The sequence below is a fragment of the Pinus tabuliformis genome, chromosome 2_2, assembly GCF_031772625.1.
Source record: "Pinus tabuliformis cultivar Carrire ecotype Pingquan chromosome 2_2, CPIR1, whole genome shotgun sequence".
In the NCBI taxonomy this organism is placed as follows: Eukaryota; Viridiplantae; Streptophyta; class Pinopsida; order Pinales; family Pinaceae; genus Pinus; species Pinus tabuliformis.
The window spans coordinates 1314746527-1314772662 of record NC_142300.1 but is presented as its reverse complement, the minus strand read 5'-3'; the positions used below and the strand labels follow the sequence as shown (position 1 = coordinate 1314772662).

The following is a 26136-nucleotide window of genomic DNA, read 5'->3' as shown; positions in this document are numbered from 1 at the left end:
GAAGTTTTGAATTGCTGGAGTATCATTTAAGCATTTTCTCGCATTAAAAATAAATCTTTGTTTGAGTTATTTGATGATAAATGATTGCTCCACATGGTTTATATTTCTGCAGCATCTGATAATAAATCGTTTAAACATTAACTCCACAAGGCACTGGTCTATTAACTTAATAAAATCAATTAAGTGCTTGTTTCCCCTCGTGTCTCCCAACCCAACTAGTCTTCAGTTGGTCATCCATTATCCCATAGGGTCTGCCCCCCTTAGCCGCGAGAGACAGGCTTAAACGGAGAGATCGGGGATCAGGGTGACAGCCCCTGGTCTGAGCGTTGTCGTGACAATCTGTGCAACAACAGGGACAACAACTATGCATGGTGCTGCAAACTCATTGGACAGTAGCAAGGTACAATGTGCTAGTAAATGGGATAGCAAAGGAATGCTAAGGCAAAGTGGGACAACAGCTATGACGTGGCAGCGAAGTGGGACAGTAGCTGTGACATGGTAGCAAAGGCACATGGGAGTCGGGACAACAACAAGCATGGACAGCAGCAAGCATGGACAACATGGCAAGCATGGACAACATGGTGCTGCAAGCACATGAGACATGTTGTATGACAACATGGAACAATAGTGCAGCATAAGGTGTAGCAGTATGATGTGTACAACATGGTCATGAGGTCCAGCATTATGATGATGGGTGCAGCATGGTGCAACACGGTGAGGTGTACATGATGACGAGATGCAACACAATGATAGGTGAAGGAGTCACCTTGGAGAATTAGTTGAAGCAGCATGTCTTCAACTGATCTCATGTATCCTCTTCTTAGAGATGATCTATGCTCTTATCTAGATAAGTCAAAGTGTTGACTTCTGTTGTAAATGTACTATCTCTCTCTCTTTCTCTGCTGAACTATTGAAGAACATATAAGAAGAATTGATCAAAGGTTTCCCCACTTTGGGGTTTGTCCCTGGCTAGCGCCACATCTTGTGTCCTCTTGTCTTAGCTTGTCTTCTGCGATTTATGTTTATGTTCTATCTGCAATTTACTTTAATGCTGATGTGATTGCTAATGTGGAAAAGATATTGATCTAACTGTGAAAATTGAAATAAATTGCTCTAAGCATAGAACATATCCAAAATTAACACTAACATTCCCTACTCCCTTCACAGGATAGGTGGCATCGTTTGCAAGAATAATCTCCAAGTTTGTCTCCTCTATCAGATAAGAGAGAGCTTCCTTATACCCGGTGAAGTGCCTTGAGGCACCACTATCAATTAGCCAATTCCCCAAAGTGTCCAGAGGAGAGGTACTAGAGAGGGCTGATATAAGATAGTATTCCTTTGCTTATTGTTAACAACATTTGATTCTTCATACCCGGAGTTCCTTGCTTTCTTGGAGGGTTGATCATTTCCATGATATCCCGCATTCCTTTTTCCTTTGCCATTGAACCTGCCATTCCTTTGATTGTGGTTGTTGAAGTTGTGTAGTGACCAAACACCAACAGTAACTAAAATCTGAAATAACTATTCGCACACAGAATTTAAAATCTGAAATACAGAGCCTGAAGAATTAATTTGTACTTACCTCAACTGCTGCTGATGCGGCTGATTCTACTGGTGCTGCTGATCCTGCTGGTGGTGTCGTGATTATTGGATCCAGATTCCGGGAGACCAATACCACCCAGCCAGATTGAGCAAACCTAGCTGCTCAATCCAGAGAACTTCACAACAGAAGCTCTCTGTCCCTCCGTGCCCAGAACCTCAGACCCTTAAAGCTCTTCCAATGGATAGTTATCTTCCTCCTGGTTTTCTCCTGGTGAATTTCTGCTCCTGGTTTTTGCCCCCTTCTCTCGGATCAGGCCTCTCCTTTTATTTACGGTTCTGGCGGTGGCCGCCCTCCTTCCTGCAGCCACCGCCTTTCACGCATTGAAGGCTCTCCGATATTTTCTACTAACTTCTACGCTCTGTTATAAATTCTCAGTTGGTGGAACACGCTTCTGATTAATGGGCCCTTTAATGAGGTTGTGTTTGTACGCTGCCTACGTATTTATAAGTTCAGCCAGATCTTTATAACATTTAAGTTATCAATTTATATCATAAGTTCCATTATATAATATATAAGATTTATAAGGTCCATTGTATATAAGATTTATATTATAAGGTCCATTATATAGTATATAAGATTTATGTTATAAGGTCCATTATATAGTATATAAGATTTATGTTTTTTCCTCTGGAAAAATCAATATATATTTCAATAATAAGCAGTTTTACATAAGAGTCTGTTAAATACTGAGTTTCTTCAAAAGCTGTCTGTGCAGTACCACGTAGGGCATGCTATCAGTTCATTCTATTATGCTGTTCATCTTAACAAAATACCAAAATAACAGTATTGTCTGTAGAGAGCTGTCAAAACATAAATATATTTAGTGAGCTATTTGCGGGTCCAGGGTTGGGTATCCTGGATCTATGTATGGCCGATGATAGAATTTTTGCTCCTGTTGATCAATAATCTCTGTAATCTCCCATAGTCCTCTGTCCATCAGCGCTGCCTCCTTGGAAAGTTTGTCGGCACCCTTATTGTGTTCCCTGTATATATGAGAGATAGAAATATGGTTAAAAGCTGCTTTGAGATCGAGTGCTTCTTGTAGAATAGTGCTGAGAGAGTGCATGTGACATATAGCTGTGCCATTAATCCAATTAACAATGATCTGAGAATCTCCATAAATATTGATGTTAATGCAATGGTGTCTTAATGCAAAGTGTAGAAGGTGTCGAAGTGTAATCAGTTCAGCATAGTTGTTTGTTCCGACTCCCAGGCCAGCCTTGATGTTGTAATGATGGTTTTCTGTTACATGGAGTATGAAACCTCCTCCGCAGCTTTGTTGGTTTGCAGCACCGTCAAAGAAAGCCCAAGGCATGCTTGGGTCGATGGGTGGAGGCGGAGCAGGATGTCGAGAAGGCGGAGGGGTAGGATCGGGCAGCTCCTTCAGGGCAGCAACAATGCTAGCTTCGAGTAAGGGCCAGTGGATGGGCTTCTCATAAAAAATGGCTCGGTTTCTTGATTTCCAAATAGCCCAGTTAATAATGATAGGGAGGTTTATCACTTTGGTCCCTTTGTTTTTCTTTTCCCAATCATTCCATGCACTAGTGATATCCTGTCCCTCCCATTCTCCTGTGTAATTTATATGCGCCCTGAGATTTCGCCACAGGTCTAATGTTGCTCGGCATCTCATGAATATATGTTCTGTCGATTCCGATGCTTCCTTGCAAAGCACGCACCAAGTGGGTCCGTGTATGGCTCTTTTCGCAAGTTGTTCACTTGTGGGAACTTTGTTCCTTAGAATGCACCAACTGAATAATTTCGATCGGGGGGAGGGAGCGAATTTCCATATGTTCTGCCACCAACTTACGATTTCTCCAGGCTTTCGATGTTCGATGAGGTATCTATAGCCTTCCTTTGGTGTGTATACCCCGTGCTCTGCTCGATGCCATACAAGTTCATCCGGCCCCTCCGAGATGCGGATATGTGCTTCCGTTAATGCATCTCTGTACTCATCCCATATGGTATGCCATCTTCTCGGGATATTTAATTGATTTGCCGATTTCCATGCTTGATGAAATATGTCAGATTGAGCTGGGTCTGCTATCTGCGAGATGACCTTTATGTTTTGTGCTGCTAGAAATGCAATTAGCTCTTGAGGGAGTGTATGTCTGCCACCACTTCCGGTCCAAGGATCCAGTCCAATTCTTGCACTGTTACCGTCTCTGATGCGCCAAATTAGGTTATCCCTGATGAGTGGTAAGGAGTGCAGAAGGGCTTTCCAAATCGATGATATACCTGCTTTGTTCCAGGAAGGCAATCTAGCCCAATCTATGATGCTGTGAGGCCAGATATATTTATGGAAAGTGATGTTTGTCCATAGGCTGTGGGAAGTTAGGAGAGCCCATCCCATTTTTCCGGCCAGAGCTTTTGCAAATATCGGGAGATCCTTCAGCCCCCAACCTCCCCACTTCTTAGGCAGGGCTATCTTATTCCATCCGATCCATGCGAAGATTCGTTTGTCTTGATTCCCTGCCCATAGGTATCGATTGCATAATTGTTGCAGTTTTGCCAATATGTTCCGGGGTATCCATGCCATAGCCATCCAGAATACAGGGGTTGCTTCCAGAACAGCTTTTATCAGGATTAGTCTCCCGGCCCTTGAGAGATATCTGTGACTCCAGCATGTTAATCTTTTTTCTATCTTTGCCACGAGCCATACCCAATCAGCAATCTTCTGACTTGTCGGTTTGAGCCAGTACCCCAGGTATTTGAGCCCTCTATCCAAAGGCTGAGGGGTATATGGAAAAGCCATTCTAGCAGCATGAGATTCATTTACAGTGGTGTCAACCATAGTGATGGTGGATTTTGATCTGTTTACTTCCATCCCTGTTGCTTTTGAGAACAGGTCGAGCAGGCGAGGTATATAAGATTTATGTTATAAGGTCCATTATATAGTATATAAGATTTATATCATAAGTTCAATTATGTATTTTGTAAATTTAATATATATATATTATAAAGGTTTAATTATACTTTTTATAAAGTTTAACTTATATATGTTTATAAATTTAAATTTTATTTATAAAAACTTAACACATTTATTGTTTGAATTTCATCACATTTGGTCTTATTATAAGGTTTAAAACTTTATACAATGGATCAATTTAGCTGGGTCGTTACATACACCCCCCCTTCTGAGAACTTCGTCCCGAAGTTTAGAGTTTTAGGTTCAAGGTTTTAATGGACATGACCTTTTCTATCCCGGTCCCCAAGCTATTCAAAATCATCCTATCCTCCCTAATCTCTTCTGCTCCCATCTTATCCGTCCTCTACCAGAGTATGCCATGGTGTCAGTTTTACTGACCTCTCCATTCATAACTCTAAGGTGACATCGTCGGTTATACCGACCTGATCCCCAGTAGGCATCCGGCAGTCATCATCACACGTCTAGGGGAGCGTGACTCGCACAGTCCTCCCATGACCCAGGGTTCGGAGGATAAACGGTGGGCAACACCTCTACCCCTCCCAATAAAATTAGGGCTACTACCCTATCATAGGATCACTTTGAGCTTTAATTGATCTGAGGTTCTGTCGTCACGTGGTCATCCCGGTAACTGTGTATTACCTCCAATCAGACGCTTATCCATGCATTCGTAAAATGTGTATCAGCATATTCAAATAACTCACATATTATTCCCTTATGAATTCACCTATGATACTTTAATACAACATATTTTGTCATATTCCATGCATGTCTTTTGACGTTCATCTAGAATGTATTCACTTTCTGATCTCTATTCTATTGATCATATTTGACAAAAATAAATAAATCCGGTCTATAGATAAATGTCTTTACTTTAGCAACTATAATTTAGTAAAATGAACCACATATATCGTTTTGGTATCCATGTACCAACAGAAATTTAAACATATATTATGCCACAAAGTTTCATGTTTATCCCTAATCATTCAAAATGTTTCTGAGTCTCTGACTGTAGTGAAGTAAATATATACAAAACATATTGTAAAGTTCTTCAAAATGGACATAAATTAGGGTATCTCCGACATATGTCCTCTGTATCTTCCCAAGTTGCTGATCCAGGACTATACTTGTCCCATTGGACCTTAACTTGGTCCACCAAACGGTTCCTCAACTGTCGAACTCTACGTTCCAGTATACGTAAAGGTTCGACCGTTATGACTCCCTCGTCCGATACCTGCAATTCTTTCCACTGGATGTTATGAGATAGATCAGCTACATAATGTCTTAATACAGAAACATGAAATACATTATGAATTCTATGCAGGTGGGGTGGCAGGGCAAGACGATAGGCAACAGGTCCAACTCTTTCCACGACTTTAAACGGTCCTATAAATCGGGGTGACAGCTTTGTCCCTTTTCCGAATCGAATAGTACTTTTATTTGGTTTGATGCGGACGAAGACCTGGTCCCCTACTTCATACCTCCTATCAGTTCGGTGAGCATCAACATGACTCTTTTGTCTATCCTGTGCTTCCTTTAATCGCTGTCTAATCTGTCTGACCTGTGCTTCCATTTCATGGATTAATTCGGGTCCTATTATCACTCGATCTTCTAACCTGTCCCAACTTAACGGTGTTCTGCAAGGTCTGCCATATAAAGCTTCAAATGGAGGCATCCCAATCGAACTGTGGTAACTGTTGTTGTATGCGAATTCAACCAAGGGTAAATACTTTTCCCAGTGTGATTGCTGATCCATTACATACATTCGCAACATGTCTTCAAGTACCTGATTTACTCTTTCAGTTTGCCCATCAGTCTCAGGATGGTAAGCCGTGCTTAAATTTAGCTGAGTACCTAAGGCTGTTTGCATGCACGTCCAGAATCTGGAAGTGAATCGCGAATCTCTATCGAATATAATCTTCTTAGGTACTCCATGAAATCTGATAATTTCGTTTATGAATACTCGAGCCACGTCAGCAACATCATAAGTATCTCTTACCAGAATAAAATGGGCGCTTTTTGTTAATTTATCCACCACTACCAGAATGGCATTGTGTCTTTGAGAAGTAAGAGGTAGTCCAGTGATAAAATCCATAGAAATGGTCTCCCATTTAGACATAGGAATGTCGTGGAGTTGTAAGAGACCCGTTGGGTGACAATGATCTGCCTTTACTTGCTGACATTCCAAACATTTTGCAACAAATTGAGTGATATCACGCTTCATGCCGGTCCAAAAGAAGAGTTTCTTGGTATCCGCATACATTTTCCCTACTCCAGGATGAGCACAATATACTGCTTTGTGAGCTTCCTTAAGGATGGTATCTCGAAGATCTTTATCATCAGGGATGTACATTCTCCCATGGAATCGCAGGATCCCATCGTTTTCTAATTCATAACCCGCAAATTTTGAGTCTTTTGCCTCAATTCCTTCAAGACTCGCCTTCACTTTTAAATACCAGCTGTCTTTTATAAGACGATCCAGCACTCGCTGTCTTAAGTCCACTTTAATGGGTATGAGGGAAAATATCCGGGGTCTCCTGCTTAAGGCATCGGCTACCACATTTTCCTTTCCCTTAATATATGATATTCCGAAGTCATATTCACTTAGGAATTCACTCCATCGTCTTTGCCTGGCATTTAAGTCTCTTTGGGTGAACAAATATTGTAGACTTTGATGGTCGCTCTTAAGTGTAAAATTTCGTCCCACCAGATAGTGTCTCCAGATCTTTAAAGCTAGCATTACAGCGGCCAATTCTAAATCGTGAGTAGCATAAAGTTCTTCATGAGGTTTTAGCTTTCTGGAAGCATAAGCTATCACTCCTTTATCCTGCATCAATACTGCACCCAGCCCTTGCTTGGATGCATCAGTACATACCGTAAAGTCTTTGCCCATATTAGGGACTCTTAGGATTGGTGCACTGGTGAGTAGTCTTTTGAGTTCAGAGAATGCATTATTACATTCCTCGGTCCACTCATACTTAACACCTTTACGCTGGAGGGTTGTGATTGGCTTTGCGATTTTGGAGAATCCCTCCACAAATCTCCGGTAATAACCTGCTAAGCCCATAAAGCTTCGTATCTCATGTGCATTTTTCGGTATTGGCCATTCCATGATCGCTTTTACCTTCTCAGGATCTACTGAAATCCCTTCACCTGATATGATGTGACCCAAATAATGAATCTTTTCCTGAAAGAAAGAACACTTGGACAGTTTTCCATATAACTGACGTTCTCTAAGGCAGGACAATACTAGCCGTAAATGCTCTTTATGCTCTTCTTCATTCTTGGAATAGATGAGAATATCATCTAAAAAGACTTGTACAAATTTATCAAGATACTGACGGAAAACACTGTTCATAAGATTCATAAATACGGCTGGCGCATTTGTTAACCCAAATGGTACCACAGTAAATTCATAATGCCCAAAACGTGTCCGGAATACGGTCTTAGAGATATCATTTTCAGAAATCCTTAGCTGATGATACCCTGATCGAAGGTCAATTTTTGAAAAGACAGCAGCTCCTTTCATTTGATCGAAAAGATCATCAATTCGCGGCATAGGGTATTGATTCTTTACAGTAGCTCGATTCAAGTCTCGATAGTCTATGCATAATCTTAAGGATCCATCCTTCTTCTTCACAAAAATTACAGGAGCGCCCCAAGGTGAGGTACTGGGCCGAATAAGCCCTATATCGAGAAGTTCCTTCAACTGGATTTGCAATTCCTGAAGTTCCGGAGCTGTCATTCTATAAGGCGTTTTAGAGATCGGTTGGGTACCTGGCTTTAATTCAATAGTGAGATCCAATTCTCTTACCGGGGGTAATCCAGGTAGTTCCTTTGGAAATACATCCGGGAACTCGGCTAACACCGGATATTGTTCTAAGGATGGTCCCTTTTCCTGGCTTACTTCGTGAATTGCATAAGCCTGACAACCCTTTCTTAAACAACGCTTCACCTGCATTGCCGAAATGTAGCGTAAAGAGACTTCTCTCTTGATTCCTTGAATTTGGATTACTTCTCCCTCATCATTTAAGCCCAAAATCCTTTTTCCATAACAATCTACCCAAGCTTGGTGAGCTTCCAGCCAATCCATACCTATGATAAGATCATACGTTCCTAAGGCTGTGACATAGACTCTTAGTTTAGTCGAACAGACCCCTAGGTCAATTTTGCATTGATCCACACTCAAGCCCACTGCTTGGAGTTCTCCTGAGGCCATTTCCACTTGGTGGAAATCATTTTGTCTACGAGCTGCCAACCCACATTTGCTTAATGCATATGACGAAATGAAACTATCTGTTGCACCAGTATCAAATAAGATTTTGAGTTTTACACCATTGATAATACCTGAAGATTCCACTACAGTGGATTGATGGGCTGCTTGGTCGTGGTTGACTACTGCATGAATTCTATGATTACTTCGATTGGCTGATATCGGCTCCTTCCCAGTCCTTTGCAATATATCCGATGACGCTTCTGGGCAGTTACGCTGGAAATGCGGCCCCCCACATCCCCAACAATTGAGCTGCGCTGATCCTCTTGAATCAGGGTGTGAATTTCTAGAGAACGAGCCGCGTCCTCCCATGTTGATTCCTCTCGCACTCCTTCCTCTACCGGTAGTCCCTCGCGATGCCCATGGTCTGGTGTTGGACGATCCCGCAGCTATAGTGTTTACAGCCATGGGAACTCTTGTCCCCATATTTGGGGTAAACCTGTTACCGTAAGGTGGCCTCGAGCTACCTCCTCTGAAGAAGTTCCGGGGAGCCTTCCCTGGAAGTCCTGATTGTAAAGGCCCTGCTGGCCCTATATCCTTTTTGATTCCAAGGTGCTCTTCTGCATAACGGCCACATTCGACTGCCTCGGCTACAGATGATGGTTTCCACATACTCACCAAGGCTCTGATGCGAGGATTTAACCCAAATATGAAGCGTTCAGCTTGACGTTCATCAGAGTCTAAGTAGTGAATGTATTTTACCAGCTCCATAAACCTTATTTCGTACTCTTCCACCGTTTTACTTCCCTGGATTAGTGTATGAAAGGCTCTGGCTTGCTGTTGTTGAAAGTATGGAGGTAAATACTTCGCACGGAACCTCTCCTCAAATAGTTCCCAAGGAACATTATCCGATGTAAGGTGCAGCTGCTTTTCCAGGTTTCCCCACCAAATCAAGGCACTTTCCTTTAGTTGAAACACGACAATTTTTGTTTTTGCTGAAGGCGAATATTCTCTTAACCTAAAGCACCGGTTCATCCCTTCCAACCATGCCTCAGCGCGTTCACCAGCTCGACCTCCCGAAAATTCTGGGAGTCTAATTTTCTGAAGCTCTCTAGAGATGTCTTCTCTCGATCCTCTGGGCTCCAAATTATGTGGTTCCGCTGAACTGGTGGCTACATGCTGAAATTCCTCTTTGTTTTTAGCCTTAGCTGATTCCTTTAATGTCTCCAATAAGGCTTCCAAAGAGTTCATTATCACAGTCAACTCTGGCGTTGGAGCATTTGATGTTGACGGTTGCCTTGGTGGTGACGAGGGTGATGGGGATGGCGATGGCGACGGTGGCGGCATTAATGGTGATGATGCTGCCTGGTCACGTCGTCGTCGCTCATACGTCCTTATCATAGTAATGGACCTTTTTTTTAACTTATAAGTTTAACTTATATATGTTTATAAATTTAAATTTTATTTATAAAAACTTAACACATTTATTGTTTGAATTTCATCACATTTGGTCTTATTATAAGGTTTAAAACTTTATATAATGGATCAATTTAGCTGGGTCGTTACAAGTTGCCCCTGGAGTGATTGTGATCATCATCATGTGATGTGTCCCTTCTATTTGGACACTCCCTCACATAGTAGCCAAATTTATTGAAAACAAAGCACCTGCCCTTCCTTCCACCCTTAGATATAGGCTCGAGATTAGATCTTGCCTCACTTGAGATAAAACGCTGAGATTGAAATATATTTACTAAATTAAATACTTTGCTTTTCCTAATTTTTATTTTGTTGAATGGAGTAGAGTAGGAGGTGATTCTGCAGTTGCCCAGGTGTCAGGGCATGCAAAAATCTCAGATTAGTTCACTCAGTGAGAATTAATTAAAAAAAAATAATTATTGTTGAAATTTGGTACCGGAGGACAGGTGGTTCCCTAAGGCTTTGATCTTTGGCCTAGGGAAAAGTGTCCAAAAGAATTTAATTTTTCTCCTAAAGTAACTTTATAATTTTTTTATAAAGTTAAATCTAATTTGAAAGTGACTTTAAGTGATAAAGTTACTAAGTCTAATTTTAAAGTGACTTTTATAAAGTCAATGAAAAATTAGAAAGGAAAAGTGACTTTGGAAATAAATGACTAAGTGGGTCTTTATTAAAGTGGGGTGAATTAAAAAATAGAAAGTGAGATTTAAATGAGCATTTAATCTCAGCCATTGATCTAAATCTATTTCAGCCATTGGATTTAGGGATCACTTAAAAAGTCATTTAGGGTTGGGTTGAGGGAGGAAAAGGAGAAAAAGATCATCCATTCTTTCATGAGCAGATTGGGAGAAGGAGAGCAAGAGAGCAAGGGAGATTTCTGGACAAGGAGGAGAAAGAGGCAGCAGTTTGGCACACATACAGGCAGCACTTCAGCAAATCCGAACAGCATAAAGAACAAGCAGAAAAAGGCAGTTTTTGTGAGCAAAACAGTGGAAAAATTAATTTTCAGCACGAATATCGAGGAGGCGATTTTCTGCACTTTTTTCGAGGTCTGTCCGTACAGTCCGTACGGTCTGTACATCCGTACAGTCCGTACATCCGTACAGCTCGTACAACACTTTTCAGATTGTCTGTTGGGCTGAAAACAGATAAGTTTTGCTTGCTGGAAATCTCTGTTTTTGCTGAAATTTATTTGCTGAAAATTTTATCTGTAAAAAGGCATTTTCCAGAAATAAAGAAGAGCTCTCAAACTGGTTTTCCCCAAGAGTTGTAGGGGGTTTTTCCAGGGTCAAGTTGACCAAAAATATCAGTGTTTTAATGTGTTTTAATGGCTGTTTTTAATTGCTGATTTTTATTTCTGCAATTTCCAGCACTCTGAAAAATTTCCAGAATTTGTGTTTTCAGCAATATTTATTTTTTCAGTCTGTTAAATGTATGGCTATGGGAATGGGCATTTAACTACATGGGAGAAATAAGGTGAAACTGAAAACCGGGGTGGGAAAACAGAAAATTTTACAATTATTTCCTAATGTTAGGCTGTAAAAATAAAAAAGTGCAAAGTCAACATAAGATTAGATCATGGTCACTGATATTCAAGGAGCAAGGGTAAATTGTAGCCCTTGGATCTTTATGGAAGTACAAAGTCACTCCGTAAAGAGGAAATAAGGCTGAGTTGAAAATCAGATTGAGTGACAGTACTTGTGTTCAGAGCGCTTAGCAAGAGGTCGATTCAGTAAGTCAACAATCAGTTCGACTGTTTTAACATCGAAGAGGGGAAGGAAGAGGGCCGTACGACCTGACTCTCAGCTAATCAACAAGGCCTAGTCACTTGAAAGGGTGCAGGAGGGAGGCTGAGTTCATCTCAGCCGCACCATACGACCAACACAACCAACTGTATGCTGTACAACATCAACCATATAGGCGGCGGCCTCCCAGGGTCAAGTCAAGCTGAGTGTGGGCTCACATCAGTTCACTTAGCGAGAATTATTTAAAAAAAAAATTAACTATTTCCTATTGTTAGACTTTGTAAAAATTGAAAAGTGCAAAGTCAACATAAGATTAGATCATGGCCATTGATATTCAAGGAGCAAGGGTAAATTGTAGCCCTTGGATCCTTATGGAAGCAAAAAGTTACTCTATAAAGAAGAAATAAGGCTGAGTTGAAAATCAGATCGAGTGACACTACTTGTGTTTAGAGCACTTAGCAAGAGGAGGTTGATTCAGCAAGTCAGCAATCAGTTGGAGTGTTTCAACATCCAAGAGGGGAAGGAAGAGGGTTGCACGGCCTGACTCTCAGCTGCACCGTATGACCAACACAGCCAGCCGTACGCTGTATAGCCTCAACCATATAGGCTGCAACCTCTCAGGGTCAAGTCGAGCTGAGTGAGGGCTGTCCAACAAGAAGCATTTGCTGAAAGAGGTTTGTAGGTTTTCCCTGGACTTGGGGTTTCCTGGGTATTTCTGGTGTTTATTATTTTATGGTGTGTTTGTCTTCAGTCTTCTAATTTTCAGCTGTGCATGCTATGGTTAGAAACTTGATAGTTTTTACATTTTAAATTTCAGTTCTACACTTTCTGTTTTGCATTTCTGGGTATAAAAGTTTAGTAGTCTGTAAATCAGATTGCTGAGTTTTCAAAAACTAACATCCTTAGCTCAATTAGCCAACATAATAATTATGTGCTTTTCCTATTTTAAAACTTAGGATAAGTTACAATTGCAACTTGCTCACACTAGAGCAAGTATCTAAGGGGATTTTTGGTGTGACTTCTGCATGCCTAGACACTTAGGCCTGTGCAGAAGTACCTGCCCGAGCTACAAACATCGACATCATTTATATTTTTCATGCAGCGCCCAGATCAGGGTTAAAGATGGGAGCCATCTCCTGCTAAGGCAATTTCTACAGTCAGCCATTAGTGATAACAGATCTTCAACTCATAATGCCACCTTTAGAGTTTGTTCCCAGAACCACGGGTACGCCATATCCTTATAGATGATGTATTGAATGTTCTGCTCCTGGAATAAGCTCACTTTCTGGAAGCGTATGTTGCAGCATATCTCCTCTTTTCTTATATTCCTTGGGTGTTAAAATTCCTTCAGGCTCAGTGCCCTTTAGAAATATTGGCGTTGCTTTGATACCAATCATTTTGACCCTTAGAGACCATTCAAAGTGTTTCCCATATCCTTCAAGAATACATTCCTGGAGAACAGTCTACAGCTTTTCTCTATTTGTATTGCCCTCATCTCTTGCCAGGAGATGTATAACAATATTTTGTTCTGTTGCTGATCTCAGACTTGCTAACAAACTTTTTGTCCCTTGGTGTGCCATTTGCTGCTGTTGGCACAATAGGTGTTTGGGTCTTGGTGATGGTTGTCATTCCTGGTGCGTTAGGATTTGCTGGAGCGGGCCATGGTCCAGTCAAATCAAAACATTAATTTTTTTTTTTGTTTTCTTACTGTGTTAGGCTGTTAGCCGATATGCACTTTAAGGTGGAAATTGTGCAAATTTATTTATTTATTTATTTTTTTTCTCCGTACTGCAATAACTAGACGATGAGTGGTGGTTGCTAAATTCTGCTATGGGTAATCATTGTGTTGTGTGGATGGAAAACTTGAAGTCTTTGTTGTTATTCGATAGCTGGATTCCTTCCTTAGGCAACCTATCATATTTAAATTTACTTAAAGTGAAGATAAATGTATTCCCACCCGTTGTTAGATTCAACTTATCATGTACCTTTATGCACATGGATTTTTTCATCTATCTTCAAGTTCAACTCGAAGATATTTTCAGCAAGGAAGTTCCATTTCAATCTGTTTATTTTCACCATAATTGCAAGCTTTCTTACTTTACTGACATCTCCTTATGATGATATTTTTTTCCACATTAATACTCCCCTTGCTTCTCTTTTCCTGACACTTTTAGATCTGAGAGTTTATGTGCACCTTTTTTAAACTTATTTTAAAATGTTTCTTTTTGCCATATACTGCCTAAATGGTTTTGTAAGTTTATTTTTAATTAACTCTGAGAAATTGGTTGTGTCTATGTAGATGAAACCTTAAAATTAAAATCTTGTTTCTTTGTTGTTTCTTCATACACAATTTGATATTTTTCGCAAATTGTTATTTGAATATCCAATCCTTTCCGTAATCATGGGTGTATAGAATGTTCCATTTTATTGAAATTAAGTGTAAACAGAGCCTTATGTCATACATAAGGTGATTAGTATCTTTCTACACGATTTCTAGTTGGATTTAACTATGTACTTATATTTTTTTGGCAGGAATATTTCACTCTCCATGATGGACCACCTTATGCTAATGGGGAGTTGCATATTGGCCATGCCTTAAATAAGATACTAAAAGATTTTATCAACCGATATAAGGTGATCATTTTATCCTTTTGTCTTTGTTTGAAGTCATGTTTATGTTTCATAACCTGAATCACTCTTCTTCTGCCAACCATTGGGTTTGTTTATGCAGTGGCAAATTTTGGACCCTTGGAATATAAATTGATACAATGTAAACCTGGGTACTTGGTTGAATGTAGAGACAGGGATGGCGTTATGAATATAATTTATGTAAAAGTAATAAATATAGATAATAAATAATAATCATAATAATATGTAAATAAATAATAATTAGTTAAACAAAGAGGCATGTGTAAGGAGACATGGCCGTTTTATAAAGGGACACTTGCTTGGTATATAAGTAGACCCCTCATTCTCATTTGTATCATCATTCTTATTCATACATTTTTAATATATATATTCTTGTATCTCAATGAAGATCTTTATATGCCAAGTCTTATGGAGTATTTAACTTGAAGGTCGAACTTTGTTCGTTCCATTTGGTATCAGAGTTGTTTGATCCTCTGGCCGCTCCACCGCTGCATAGAGCCGCGCTCTTCGAACCAGGCCCTTGGCCATTGTCTCTTTGTCAACTTTATTGCTGTTGCAATCCAAGCGTTTCACTACACAAGTTCCTGGAGATTCTCCATATTGCCGTTAGGCCTTTGGCCATAAAAAAATATTTAATAAAAAAATAAAAATAAAAATAAATCTATATGCTGCGCTGGCTGTGGGGATGGGGGGACAAGTTTTTGAGATGGCTAGAGCGCACCCCCAAATTGGGGATGGCAAGTGCGACGACTAATTTTTATATTTATTAAAAAAATAAAAGTAAAATTAAATTTAGTATTACAACATAAACATGAATCAAAATGATAAATTAAAATATAAAAATTAGGACTATTACTATTCTGAAATTCAAATTACAAAATAAAATACTAAAACTTCTGGGCGTGAAGGGTGTGAAGCCTGTGTCTAGGTGGGCGTGAACCCTTGTTGTGAAGCCTGCCCGAAAGCCTGCATGAAACACTGAAAACTGCTTGCCCATCATGAAGAAAACCCTCCTGCATGCGTGAAGAAAACCTGCCTGCATGAAGCTTGGAACTCTCCTTGTCGACTGAATGGTAAAATGAAATCCAAATCTTATCTGGGTTATGTTTTACCTTTGTGAACTTAGGTATGCGCTAGGGTAGGTAAACGATGTAATTTTAATTTTTTTATTTACAATTTTGAAGTAAATTTTGATTTTTTATAAAAAATGAAATTTTTTGATATTCTTTAAGTTGTAAATTGAAATTATATTGGGGATGTCTAGAAGTCCCCGATTTTTCGAGGGACGTTTTGGGAGTCCCCAAAAAGTCCTCTATTTTTCGAGGGATGTCTAGGGGATGACCTTTGAAGCCCCCAAGTCCCTGATGGACTCCCTGACAAAATTGGAATGTTTTCGACGAGTTCCAAAGTCCCTGGATCGCCGGAACGGATGAAACGTCATGAATTATGGCGGGACAGGTCCTCGTGCAACATAGAAATAAATAAATTAAAAAAAATTATTTAAGAGATTTTTTTTTTTTTTTTTTTTATAAAAAGAGAGAAATATATTAGAGAAAAAAAACCAATGAAAAACAAAACTATATAAAAAATTGAAAAAAATAAAATAAAAAGGGACAAACGAATTGGCACTTTTTCATTAAAATAAAAGATTATATATATATATATTCGTGATATAAAAAAAAGAAAATAGTTATAAAAAATAAAATCATAGAGAAAAAAGGTGTCATTCTTATTATGCTGGATGAACTGTTGGGCACCTTGAGGTGGAGCTATTTGATTCTTCATAAATTCTAAAACCCAATTATCTTCCAATGAGCAGAAATCCGAAGCTCTTTCTAAACATTGATCTGCCCTTAATCCTTGGAACGACATCCTGCTTATCCAAAATCTGCTCATCAAAACTCTAGCGCAAGCCTTCAAACTGAACTGCGCTTTTCTCTCACTGATCAATTCTTGTGCTGGCCTTTATGCAGAACTCTGCTCTGATACCATGTTAATTTTCTTGAAACTCTGCACACTACTTAGATGATTACTGAAAAAAAGGCAACTGAAACCTGAAACCAAATTTACTTTCACCAATATACAAAGTTTCTTAACAATCTATAAGCAGTGGAAAAACACCAGAGATGAGAACACATGCACACAAAATTGACATGCTTGTTTTATCTAGGAAAACCCAAAAGGGAAATACTGCTTTCTTTGTTGTGGTATTTTATTGATTGTTCTTTGAGCAATTGGATCTATTACAATTCACACTGCTATTGCAGCCAACAATCTGTCTCTAAGAAAGCACTAGGCTTCTCCTTGCTAATCTCAGTTTCTACAATTGATCTCGGCCCTGCACAAAATTGTTCCCCTGCTGAGTATCCTTGACCTGCTCCGCGAATCCCAATCTCCTTAGCTCCACAATCCTTGTGCACTGGGCTCCTAAATCCTTGCGCACTAGAAGCTCCTATTTCCTTGAGCACAATCTCCTATTTCCTAGCGCACTTGTGGCTCCTAAATCTGTGCGCACTTGCTCCTCAAGAACATGCACTCCACACACAAAGAATGATCTCACAATTTGTGTATTATGTGCCTTTGTCCTTCTCTATATAGATAAAATTCGAACCATGCAAAGAGGCCTAGTTCGATTAGCAGTTCACTCAAATTTCGTTCAATTGTGATTGCGAGTTATTTGACAACTCAACTCTCTCTCTCCAATCAACACTGAAGTCTTAAATCGTTCTAACTGAACTCTAACTGAACTTGTCACTGCCACCCTATCCTGTAGTCTAACTGAAGAAGACTCCACTTAACTGAAGCTCCAACCCCATGCATGCAATCTTGATGATCATTCCAGTAAACTGGAAATCAACTCATCGCAATTGCAATCTATCTCATGAACTCCCACTCATGCTTGAGAAAGACAAACTCGGGGTCTTCACTGGCTAATGCACAAGCCAGAAGACCTTCCATTGCTACATTTTCAACAATAGGCTCATGGTATTATTTATTTTTATTTGGCATCAATTACAGAATCAGCCTGGAGACTATACATCAGAGGGCTTTGACTCTTGTTGACAAGATTTCTGCACTCTTAATTTGTTGTAAATTTTGTTGGCAACATGCCTTAACTATGAAGAGAATGTGAAATTCTACATTCCCAAATGAGGCTACCTCATTCTATCTTGTCCCATTATATCTTTAGCTCAAGAAGGCACAAAGCAAACAATGGCTGTAAACAGATGTAAGCATGCTTTCTTCTTCCTTGAGCTTGGCTATCCACCTTCAATTCTGCTTTTTGGATCAAGCTTGGGATATAGGCTCTAACATTTGGCATTCTTATGTCGAGTGAAATTGCAATGGCTACAGTAGCTCTTGCCGCTGTTCTAGATTCTAGGTATCTCTTCTTGTGCAGGGTCTTATACCTTTGCTGGATTGAAAAAGTTTCTCTATGATTTTTCATCATCTTGAAACACACTGATTTTCATCTTCTTGAAACACTCTGGCCTTTTGTACAAGGCTTCTTTCTTCTAGCATGAAGCCACATGGTTGCCTCTCAATCCACAAAAGGAGCATACATCAGAATATTGACAATCCTCATCCTTGTGGCCCTTCTTACAACAGAAACAAACAAGAGATGACTTGCCTTGTATATTCCTCTTGGGTTTTCTTTTGTGCTTGCAGGCTTGCTTGCTTGGTTACCAATAATTGGTGTAGTTTAAGATGCTGTGGTCATCTTATTGCTACCGTTGTTCAAGCTTGTGTAGGTAGGTTGCGTAATGGATTGTTGCTTACCCATTTGCTGTTGTCTTTTCTTCACTTGGAGTGGCATTGCTTTAGTCTCCCTTGCCTCAACAAAGGTGATTTTAGTGGTCTAAATTTCTCTTAAAGCCAAACTTTTTAGAGATCGTTTCATTATTTTGCCTCGACATGGTCACAATCTATTACAGCTTTGGAGCATAAACCTACTTCCTCTTTACCACTAAATCCTAAACCTTCATACTTCAGCGCAGGTTCCACTACAAGTGGTCTTTTAATCCCTTGGCCTTTTTTGCCAAACCCTTGGCCATTGTGCCTGTCTGCTTCATCAACTTAGTGCTTGTGCCAAGCTGACTTAGTGCATGAGCTGACTTGACACCCTAAGCTGACTTATAATTAAATTTAAAATATTTCTTGTGCTTTTTAATTATTCTCACATGCCTGACACAAAAGCCATGTGAGAAATACCTCCTGATGCTACCACATTTCAACAAACTAGGCATGTCCATGGATTACGCAGTGAGTGATACACATATTAGCATAGGGTCACGCATACAGAACATGGCAGAGGCATGTTTTGAGGTTATCGCTTTCTGTACAACTCATTCCACTGCAACCCTCTCTACAAACCATATTCTTCTAGGTGGTCAAGTTTGCAGGTTTATTAAATTATTAGAGCAGTTATGGAGGTGAGTACTTTTTCATCTAGAGTCGCGGAGGTGGAATTAGAGAACCTATATCTTACAAAATTGTTAAATGAAAGTCAAGTACAGGATTCTGTTACCACACAAACCAACACCTTTAGCTTAAAGTCCCAAAGAGAGTGCTAGCCTTGTGGAACTCGGGAGGTTGACCACTGTCACCTCACCAACTCTTCCCTCCATTTTAGACCTGGGAAAAGTTTCCTGGTCAAGGGATATTTCCTATGGGTGAACTCTTCTCAGTCTGTGTAATAGGAGTGGGAGTAAAGAGAACCTAGCAACAGGTTCACCTTTAAGAAGAATTTATTCTATTCTGGGTTCTATAACAGAAAGCAGTGCTAACATCTGTAGAGTGCAACTTTGGACTGATTTGATTATTAGAGTAATACCATGCTTCATCATATTTTGTTTTTTTTAAATTTGAACAATTATTAATGCGACTGCTTATATAGGTTTGTTTTTACATGCAGTGAAAGAAACCTGAAACTATTAATAATTGTCAATATATAGTTGATAAATCCTTCAAGCTTTCCATTGCATGATATGAATGTACTTCTGATTATGTTTTACCTGTAGCATAGATTGTTGTTACATTTTATGTTGAGTGGTTTAGTTGAACGCCAAATACAATATATCTGAATGACACATGCAATATTTTTCTTGTCTATACTGCAGCTTCTTCAAGATTACAAGGTAAACTATGTGCCTGGTTGGGACTGTCATGGTCTACCTATTGAGTTGAAAGGCAAGCCCCACTCATTCTATCCCTTCTGCATCTGTTACATTAGTGTTCTACTTTATGCAATGGTGGATTCAACAGTGGTTAGCGATAGTTGTCAGTGCTACATATTTACTCTATACCATTAATATTTTGATGTCTTAGCCATAATTGTTGAGATTCACAAATGAAAGCAGGGAATCAAATGGAACCAAAAACCCAAATTATGCAGTAACTCAATCACAAGTGTGCTACACGGAGATAACCCTAGTGCACTAGAGACAGATAAGTATTGCCTTGTCCAAGTGCTCTACACAAGAATTCCACAAGTACACATAAAACAAAGAAATGCCAAGCATGAGAGAATGGCAAAGATACAGGTGCCCTTAGGATATTTATATTTCTCCAATTAGATTTTTGAACAGTAAAGTGCCAAAGGCTTAATGTGGTTAGTTACTTGAGATTAGAGAAAATTCTAGTAATTTCTTTGTATTTTTGGGGCTTGTTGTCGCTCAGATTGTATACGCATGGTGTGATAACGACTCAGGTCAGGGGTTGTCACTCTGATCCCCGACCTCTCCGTTCTAGCTGTCCCCCAAGAACAAACTATGGGGGGTAGTCCCTAATAGAAGATGGGAATGAAAGACAAGTTGGCAACCAACGAGTCTGTGAGACACGATTGAATGGCCTAGCCACTTGGTTGATTTAGCAAGATATATAGATTATATTAGATTTAGATGTGAGACCACCTTATGGAGTCAATTTCATTCTTTATATTGATTAAAGACCAAGTAACTAGATGAACAACCGTTGCTTGAATGCTTAACTATCCTATATGCTATGCAAATCCTAAGACTTAGGTGTGATGCAAGGATCTTGGTTACTTTTAATTAAATGCCTATTATAGGTGAATCTTTCCTCTTAACTATTTTGAATCTAGTCTCTAGAGTAGGTTGTGAGAAAGAGGCCAAGGGGAAGCAAGTAAAGTCTTGATTAACGATACCTCCCCTTAGGTACTAACCACTTGGTGCTGCAGAGACTATGGCTCTGACGACTGCAAGGTCACCATGTTAACCACTAAAGAGGTGCTAGGCTCTTCAAGCTAGATGAGAAAGGTTGTCCTATTCTCTATCAACCAAGTTTATGCTTGGAGGTAAGTTATTAAATGCAAGATTAGTTCTAGGAGGTTTAATGCAAAATTATTGAATGCTTTCTTAAGGTGAGATTATTTAAATGTTCCCTTAAATACCTTAGTTATGTTTTACGTCAAGTTTAGATATCAAGTACTTAACAATGCTTAGAAAGGTAATCTCAATCCACAAGACAAGTGCCAATTTAACAAGTGCCAGCAATAAACATGTTAAAATTGGCAACTAGGGAAAACTCCATGTGGGTCATCTTATTTATGGCAGCTGATATTTTTCTTGGATTCCTCTCATCGAGAGGTGTAGGATTGATCTAAAGATCATTCGATTCCGATAAGTATTCACGGAGATATAAATTTATTTGTGTTATGGGACAATTCGTCAAGGTCGACTAGCAACCAAATTGCCCCCACTTATGCTAAACGTTTTAGTATAAATAGAGGTGCCTTGAAAGTCATTTGGACACACACTCTTCTTGTGATCTCTTCCTCTCCACTTGTCTTTGGGTTTTGGTGGGAGGAGAGATCCTAAGAGTATGCGTTGCCCTAAGAAGAAGATGCCCTAGCTCTACGTTGCCATAGAGAAGCTTAACGCTGGAATGGAGAAGCCCTAACTGCTGGCCTAATGATACCCTAACTACAACGCTGTCATGAAAAGAGAACGCTCTTTGCTGTCAAGGAAGGAGCTATATATACGTTGCCCTAGCCCTAGACGTTGTTGGTCCAAGTGTGCAATGTTTTCAAAGGGACAATTCGGAAATTAAGATAGCCTAGCCGCAGGAAGAGAGGGATCTTGGACAACATGGAAGCAAGGGTCCAAAGTCTGCCACAGGAGGTCAAAGCTGAGGCAAGTGCAAATTGTTTGAGGGCTGGAATCTTGCTGTTCCAAGGGCTGAGAGAGCAGGCTACTAGGCTGACTCTTAGTAGGGCAGTACGCTATTGTTCTGAGATTGTTTGGTCACATTTTGTGGAGGCAGAAGCTACATGAAGGCTGTTGTGCTAGGCCGTAGGCCATAGCACACAGTTAAGGACTGCGTGAGGGCTATCAAGGATGGACAATGCCCTAAGAAGGCAGCATGGCATGGGAGGAAGCCTTCCAAGATGGGCCGCAGTCCTTATGGGGTTGGTTTGTTGACTGTGGGGTATGTTTAAGGCTACGTGAGTGCCCTAACCAGGTCTGCAGCAAACAACAATATGCAGATATAAATGACAACAGTACTACTAATCTGGCTTGGGTAGATTTGAGGGTTGTCTTGAGCCCTTACATTCAGCGTGGAGGTGGAGCATCTCTCCTTGCCTAGTCTACAATTTTTGGAGGGCTGTTTGAGGACTATTGAGAGGAGTTTAGGGCTGCAACAGTATGCCCAAGTGTCCTAACCAGAACAGTCAGGAACAATGAAGTGTCAAGCAGATTTGGAGCAGTGAAAGAAGTGCTTTGATATTGACCAGATTTGGATCGGATTCGGAGTAGCCTGTGGGAGCCACGTGTTGGGTTAACATGGAGCGTTGAATACCTCAAAAGGGGTGCAACATGATAGATGGATGCAACATGGTATATTGCAGCAGCATGGTGCTGTAAGGTGCATGGAGCAACATGTTTTAGAAGCAACAGTTGGATGCTGCATGGTGTTAGAGACAGTTGTGAGTAGTGCAACATAGTGCAAAATGATGAGGTACAACTCAGTGATGGTGCAGCATGGTGCAACACAATGATGATGTACATGGTATGATGTGTGCAACATAGTAATGAGGTCCAACATGATGATTGGGTGCAGCATAGATAGGTACGGCTAGGTGATGGAATCACCTGTGTCCAATTCAACTATCTCATGTGACATCTTCTTGGAGAAGATCTCTGCTCTTATTTAGATAAGTCAAAATGTTGACTTCTGATGTATATGTACTATATCTCTCTCTGTTGAACTATTGAAGAACATATAAGAAGAATTAATCAAGGGTTTCCCCACATTGGGGTTTGTCTTTGGTTGGCGCCACATCTTGTGTCCTCTTGTCTTGGCTTGTCTTCTGTGGTTCATGTCTATGTTCTGTTTGCATTTTACTATCACGCTAAATGTGATTGCTAATCTGGAGTTGATATTGAGCTAATATGGAAAATTGAAGTAAATCTGCTATCAGCATAGAACATACCTAAAATTAACAAAACAAGAGATATCCACGATACAATTACTCAAGTGCTCAAGACAAAATGATCATCCACAAAGATATTAACCAATAAATGATAACAATGATAATGATTAAGGAAACTTAGAGAACTTATCCACTTAAAACAATTAACTAATGCAACAATACAAAATGCCAATGATGATTATCCAAAAGAGACAATGAGATTGTAAATGTTCTTAGCCAATATTTTTCAACAATTATTGTTAAGAGATATGCAATTAGATTCACCAATTCTTAAGTTAAGAAAACTTAGATCTTAGGTGCAAATATTACAATGATTATTAGATCATCAATTAGCCAAGATCACAAATTGCTCAAGAGATATTCTTTAAAGACAATTGGAAGAAGACACTTCAAAAAATGATTAGATCTCAAAAGACAAAAGTGTAGCACAAGATGCCCAAATAACTTAAACCATTTAATGAGATTCAATTGGACTATGAGATTAAGTGCTTTAGGCAGTGAACCAATTAGTGCAAATTTGGAATGAAACTTCACAAAACAACCAACATTAGATACTTCACCAGAAAAAGGAACTTGATGTAAACACCACTATCTACAATGAGCAATCTTGAGCAATAGAATCGTATGTTACTTATGTTTTAATGTTATCCAAATGACATTAATGAGCAATTAGGACAACAATAAGTTAGATTACTTTTAGAGCACTTTAGATGCACAATGTGAGATGCCAATTGCAAGTGAAATAACCTACTATCAAAACCAATTGCAAGTGAAATAACCTACTATCAAGGGGTAGAAAGGCTTCAAAAGAAGGAAGGAGACACTCTTGAGGGAATTTCTTCCTCAGAGAATTCCTAGCGGATTTCTAGCAGAGTAGTAGTAGTTGGGAGCAGATCTACTAATTCCAGCAGGGAGTGTGTAGGCTAGCCTAGCAGCTGCACAAAGGAGAGGGAGTAGTTCGACTCCCGATTGGCAGAGATGGCAGCGAATGGGATAAGAGATCAAGATCGGTTGGAATGTATATCCAACTATGTGATCTGGAAGGCTAGGATTTCATGCCTTCTGGATGAGCATGATCTGAAAACCTATGTTGACAGTGTGGTAGCTGTACCCGCGGATGTATATCCACTCAAAAGGTACAAGGGTGAAATGGTGAAGGCCAAGTGGTTGATCCTCAATGGAGTAAGGGATCGCGTTGTATGTCACATTGCTGGAAAAGGGATGGCCAGGGAGATGTGGGATACCTTGGCCACGTTGTATCAAGGATATTCCAAGTAGCGAAATATGTACTTGGAGCAGAAGATGAGATCCATGACAATGCAGAAGGGAGAACACATTGATCTGTTCCTTGTGAAGCTTTAGGAAATCCGAGATCAGTTGGCAACTGTGGGATCAACACCTCAACCTACCGAGATGGTGAGGCTGGTCCTGAATTCAGTCTCAGAAGAATGGCAAGTATTTGTCCAGAGTATCCTGGGCAGAGAGATATTGCCAGATTGGGAAGGGATGTGGGTCACTCTTTAGCAGGAAGAGATGAGGCGAGACTTATGTTGATTTTGGGTAGCATTGGATGTGCTTTAGCCATGAAATTTGGTGGAGAGGCTAAGGCACATGAGATCTCCAAGACCCAGAAATCGTTTGGAGAAATTCCATCCGGATGAGGAGTTATTAAAATAATTAATATTGTTAATGGGTGGAAAATAAAAATATTAATGTGTATTAATAAAATATGGGCGAGAAAGTTCTAAGTGACGAGGATAAAGCCAATTATAATCTTAGCCATTGATTAGGGACTTAATCTCGGTCGTGGATTCATCAATTGGAAAAGTATAAGAGGAGGCTTGAGGGTCAGTTGGAGACACACCAAGTGATCAAAGAATTCGATTTTCTGGGGCGACGATTGCTGAGGAAATCGAGTTAGTGATCAGAGTTGTAGTGAGGGGCAGTTCAGCAAGGGATTTTCATATGAGGTTGAAGAATACATAGCAGAGAGGTAGCGCAGTGCTGGGAGAGAGAGCGCAGGCCCTAGAAGGGAAAACGCTGAGGCCGTAAAGCTAACGCAGAAGACGCAGAGGGTTGACACAATGAGACACAGAAACCGCAAAGGCTGATGTTGGGCCTCAGAGGCAACGCTGGGGAGATTCTGTGGGGCAGACTGGGAGAATATCAGCGGATTCTAAGTCGGGATAGGGTGACGCAGCTCCTGGAGGAGTGACGCATTTCTAGAGTAGTGCTTGGAGCAGCTTTTGCGATAGAGCATAAGGAACAACCGGAGTCGCTGTGGGGTTTGCTCATCTGTTTGCTGATTTGTCGGAATATTTGTCTCCGGATAGAGGTACTACTGCTGAGGATATTCTCTGTTGGGTGAGTCATTTCTGGCACCCTAGTTGTATTCACGAAATCTGCTTAATAATACAAACCCTCTATATGATGCACCGATTTTCTCGAATTGGGTTTTTCTGGGGACGATTGTTCCAAAAATAACAGTTTCCCTTATGTGATTGTCTCTGTTTATTTCAGTGCATGATCTGTATATTTTCGAAGGCTGCAATAGTGTTTACTTCGATGTTTATGCAATTAAATAACTTGTTAATGTAAAGAACAAGTAGGAGATTGTAAACCAGTAATTGCAGTAGGGGTTTTTGATGTGTTAGATTCAGGAATTTTCACAACTTAGTCAAGTGAAAACTTGATGGCAGCAACAACGGTGGGACGAAGCCCAAGGAGGAGGAGGAGAATGCAACCTTTGCATCGAAGGGGTAGCAGGAGCAGTGGAGGCAGAAGAAGGACGTCTCAAAGATCAAATGTTTCCGGTGTGGTGAATTTGGTTACTACGCTACACAGTGTCCTCTCAAGAAGAAGGACAAGGACGAGAAACATGGTCCACATGCTGCTACTGCAAAGATCGAAGAGGAGGAGTTTGCCATGATTGCCCAGATACCTCTAGGGGAGAGGTGGGGTGATCTGGAGTTGTAGCCCTAGAGAACTACAAGATGGGCAGGATTCTGGAGGAATTCCACCTCTTGAATCAAGACCTTGCTACGGGAGCCCAAATCTAGCAGTAGCAAGATG

General features: G+C 40.1%; 1 protein-coding gene across 2 annotated transcripts in view; it reads left to right on the top strand.

The window, feature by feature from the left end:
• Nucleotides 1-26136, top strand: part of OVA2 (tRNA synthetase class I (I, L, M and V) family protein) — a 391242-nt gene that overhangs the window by 48046 nt on the left and 317060 nt on the right. For both annotated transcript variants that reach the window (XM_089406156.1, XM_089406157.1), the window contains exons 4-5: nucleotides 14493-14594; nucleotides 19730-19799. In XM_089406156.1, the coding sequence (XP_089262282.1) occupies nucleotides 14493-14594; nucleotides 19730-19799 (172 nt within the window). The remainder of the gene's footprint in view (nucleotides 1-14492; nucleotides 14595-19729; nucleotides 19800-26136) is intronic.